Raw genomic sequence first — 3,889 nt, 5'->3', positions numbered from 1 at the left:
CTCTCTCTCTCTCACTCTCTCTCACTCAATTTCTCTCTCTCTCTCTCTCTCTCTCTCTCTCTCTCTCTCTCTCTCTCTCTCTCTCTCTCTCTCTCTCTCTCTCTCTCTCTCTCTCTCTCTTTCTCTCTCGCACCGTATTTCGTTCTCAACCTGTGTTTTTCTTAGGCTATCTTTTTTGTGTGAGGTCGAGTTGAGTAAGTGAAAAGTTAACTAAATGGCGTTTGGTTTCTTTGGCGTAAATGAAAAAAAAAAAGAGAGAGAGAGAAAAAAAAACGGAAGAAAGAAGAGAGAAAAAGAATGTTTATACTAGCGGGCAACTTTGTTTCTTTCCTGTCGTGGCGAACGTGACAGGAAGTCCTGGAACGCGGCCAAAAAGCGAGAGAGCGCGGGGCACAATCGCCTCTAGGTACGGGGAACGCAAGGGCGATTATGCCCCGGCTCGACGCGTACGGACAGTCGTTTTTCCTTACTTTCCGATTCAGGTAAACACTCGGAGAATTTTGTGTTGGTTTTGTAGACCAATATGGACACTAAAAATCCAGATTTCGGACCGAAAATCGTATGCGTGATGGTGTCAGAAAATCTGTAATATCGCACCTAAAGGCAAAATTATCCTGTGTTTGTGCTGTGTTTGTGTGTTTGTCAGTGCAACCGCGTGCGAATGTATGTTTGGGGGTTGAACGTGTGTATGTGAGTGTGAGCTTAAGATGTTCATGAACGTTCATGTGCGCCATTCATCTCCTCTCCTCTCTCTCCCTTCCCTTTTCCTCTATCTTCCTCTATCCTTTATCTTCCGCTCTCCCTCTCCTCTCCCCTTCCTCCTTCTCTCTTCCTCTCTCTCCCTCTTCCCTTCCCCGTTCCGCTCTCCCTCTCCTCCTCTCTCCTCGCCCTCTCTCTTCGCCCTTCCTCTCTCCCTCTTCCTCTTCCTCTCTTCCCCCTCCCCCCGCCTTCTTCTCTCCCTTCCCCCTTGCTCTTTCTCTTTCCGTTCATGTACACGCGTGTCATTCAACACCTCTCCTCTCTCTCTATTCCCTCTTCCTCCAATCCTGCTCTCTTCGCCCTTTCTCTCTCCCTCTCCTCCTCCTCCTCTTCCATCACCTGCTTCCCACCTTCTTCTCTCCTCCCTTCCCCCTTCCTCTCTCCCTCTCCACCTTCTTCCTCTCCCTTCCCTCCCTCTTTCCCTCTTCCGTTCATGTACACGCCGTGTCATTCATCACTTCTCTCTCTCCCTCTATCCTTCTCTCTCTTCGCCCTTCCTCTTTCTCCCTCCCTCTCCCTCTCTTCCATCTCCTTCCCCCATCTTCTCTCCCTTCCCCCTTCCTCTTCCTCCCTTCTCCCTTCCCCCCTTCTTCTCTCCCTTCTCCCTTCCCCCCCTTCTTCTCTCCCTTTCCGTTCATGTACACGCGTGCCATCCATCACCCTCATGCATTATGACAAGCGACGGAGCTCCACGACCGAGCCTAATCCCCCCTCCCCCCCCACCCCCACAGACCGGCGTGCGCGAGGGCCTCCCACCGACAGAATAGCGAGGACCATGAAGAGCGAGAGCGCCGAGGGGACGGGCGGCGCGAGGGATGGGCCCGCCGGCCGAGGGGCGCTCGTCCTCGAGGATACCGAGGAGGACTTGAGCTCCTCCGAGTCCTCGTGCGACTACGAGGGCGAGTCGAAGGACAAGAGGAGAAGGAAGAGGAGGAAGAGGAGGAGGAGAAGGCGGGACAGCAGCGGCAGCGTCTGGTCCTGCGGCGACCTGGGGTCCGAGGCTCTGGGAAGTCGTGATGGTTCTCCTCCGTCGACGAGCGAGGGAGGAAGGGCGGGGAAGGAGAGCGAAGAGGAGAGCGCGAAGGAAGGAGGAAGGAGGGACGAAGGGAAGGACGAAGAGGACGCCCTCGGGGACTCCGACACGACCGCGAAGGAGAAAAGGATCGAGAGCGACAGCGCCGGGAGGGAGAAAGGCCGGCGGAAGGAGGCCAAGAGGAACCGGAGCGAGGGAGAGGGGGACGCGCCCCTGTTCTCGCGGAAGTCATGTCCTCCCGCGACCTCCGAGTCCCCGCCCCTGCCCCCCCGCCCCCCCGCCCGGCCCAGGAGGCCCCGGGGGACCCACGCCCCTCGCCACAACTGTAAACAAGGCAGCTCGACGCCCGGGAGCGGCAGCGGGTCCGCCGGTATCGCTCGCGACGGCAGCGCAGCGGCCTCCTCCTGCAGATGGCTCGGGCGGCGCGGCGTCCCGACGACCGCGAAGCTTTACCTGGTGCTAGCGGCGACGTCTCTGGTCGTCTACGTCAACGGCGTCGTCGGCGATTACGTCCACGACGACCTCAGCGCCGTGGTCGGGAACCCTGACGTGCAGGGGACGACCCCGCTGTGGCGTCTCCTCGTCAACGACTTCTGGGGGAGGCCCATGGCGGACCCGGCCTCGCACAAGTCCTACAGGCCTCTCACCATCCTCTCCTTCAGGTGAGTGACCCAGGTGGCAGGTCTTTTTTTTTTTTTTTGGGGGGGGGAGGGGGATTCACAGTGGGTCACAGATACATGGATATAAACACGCACACGCACACTAGCACAAACACACTAGCGCACACACACACACACACACACACACACACGAATACGCATACATGCAAATTCATATATGTATTTGCACGGACAGATAGACAGATAAGACAGGCAGATAGATGGATAGACAAATAAACAGATTGATAGATATAACAAATAGACAGATAGGCCAGACAGATAGATGGATAGACAGATAGGACAGATAGATAGATGGATAGACAGATAGGACAGACAGATAGATGGATAGACAGATAAACAAACAGATTAATAGATATATTCCTCGAAGATATAGAGACACACATGAAAACGACAGCATTAAAATACGATTCAGACATTTATTTTCTCGATATTTGACAACAAGGGACTTACATTCCACGCCACTGAACTCGAGAGGTCATTCTTAAATCCGTTTCTAACACCAAGAATATTTTACGGAGTTTCTCGCTGAACTTCCTTTACCCACGTCTCTCCCTTACTCCTTCTTTTAATGATATTCTCTTCTCTTCCTCTACTTCTCTTCCCTACCCTGTCACTTCCCTCTCTTCCCTCTCCTCCTCCCTCGCCCATTCGCTTTCTTGCAAACCCCTCTTTCTCCTCCACCTTCCTTTCCCTGCTACTCCCCTTATCCTCTCTCCTTCCCTTCCTTGTCACTCCCCCTTCCTTCCCCCTTCCCCAGCTTCCCTGTCATCCCCCCCCCCGTCCTAATCCCTTCCGTCAACCCCCACCCTTTCCCCTCCTTCCCTTCCCTGCTACTCCCCTCCACCCTTTCCCTTCCCTGTCACCCCAACCCCACTGCCCATACCTTCCGTACCACCCCCTCCTCTCCCCCTTCCCTTCCCTTCCCTGTCACTCCCCTCCCTCCCCTCCGCTCCTCTTCCCATCCCCTCCTAAAACCACACCCCCTTCTTCCCTCCCCCATCCCCTCAATCCCCACCCTTTTCCGCCCCTCTCCCCCTTCTGTCCCTCCCCCTTCCCCCGAACCCCGCCCCTCCCCATCACCCAAATCCCCGCCCTTTTTCCCCTCTCCTTCCCCCAAACCCCGCCCTATATTCCCCCTCCCCTTTCCCCAAACCCCGCCCCTTTTCTCCCTCCCTCCCCCTTCCCCCAAACCTCTCGCCCCTTTTCTCCCTCCCCCCCTTCCCCAAACCCCGCTCCACTTTTCCTTCCCTTCCCCCTCTAAACCCGCGCCCCTTTTTCCCCTTCCCCTTCCCCCGAACCCTGCTCCCTCCCCTTTCCCCCCCAAAACCCGCCCCCTTTTCCTCTTCCCCTTCCCCCAAACTCCTTGCCCCTTTTCCCTTCCCCCTTTCCCCCAAACCCTGCCTCCCTCCCCCTTCCC

At 56.3% G+C, this 3,889-nt stretch overlaps 1 protein-coding gene across 1 annotated transcript in view; it reads left to right on the top strand.

Moving 5' to 3' along the window:
- Positions 1–1,488: 1,488 nt before the first annotated feature.
- The window catches only part of LOC113816568 (protein O-mannosyl-transferase TMTC1-like), a gene marked incomplete at its 5' end in the record, with an annotated part of 67,633 nt that continues 65,232 nt past the window's right edge, over positions 1,489–3,889 (top strand). The window contains 1 exon segment of the mRNA XM_070128413.1: positions 1,489–2,454. Within this exon segment, the coding sequence (XP_069984514.1) occupies positions 1,535–2,454 (920 nt within the window).

This window comes from Penaeus vannamei, chromosome 12, assembly GCF_042767895.1.
Source record: "Penaeus vannamei isolate JL-2024 chromosome 12, ASM4276789v1, whole genome shotgun sequence".
Lineage (NCBI taxonomy): Eukaryota > Metazoa > Arthropoda > Malacostraca > Decapoda > Penaeidae > Penaeus > Penaeus vannamei.
This window is presented reverse-complemented; position numbering and strand designations above follow the sequence as displayed.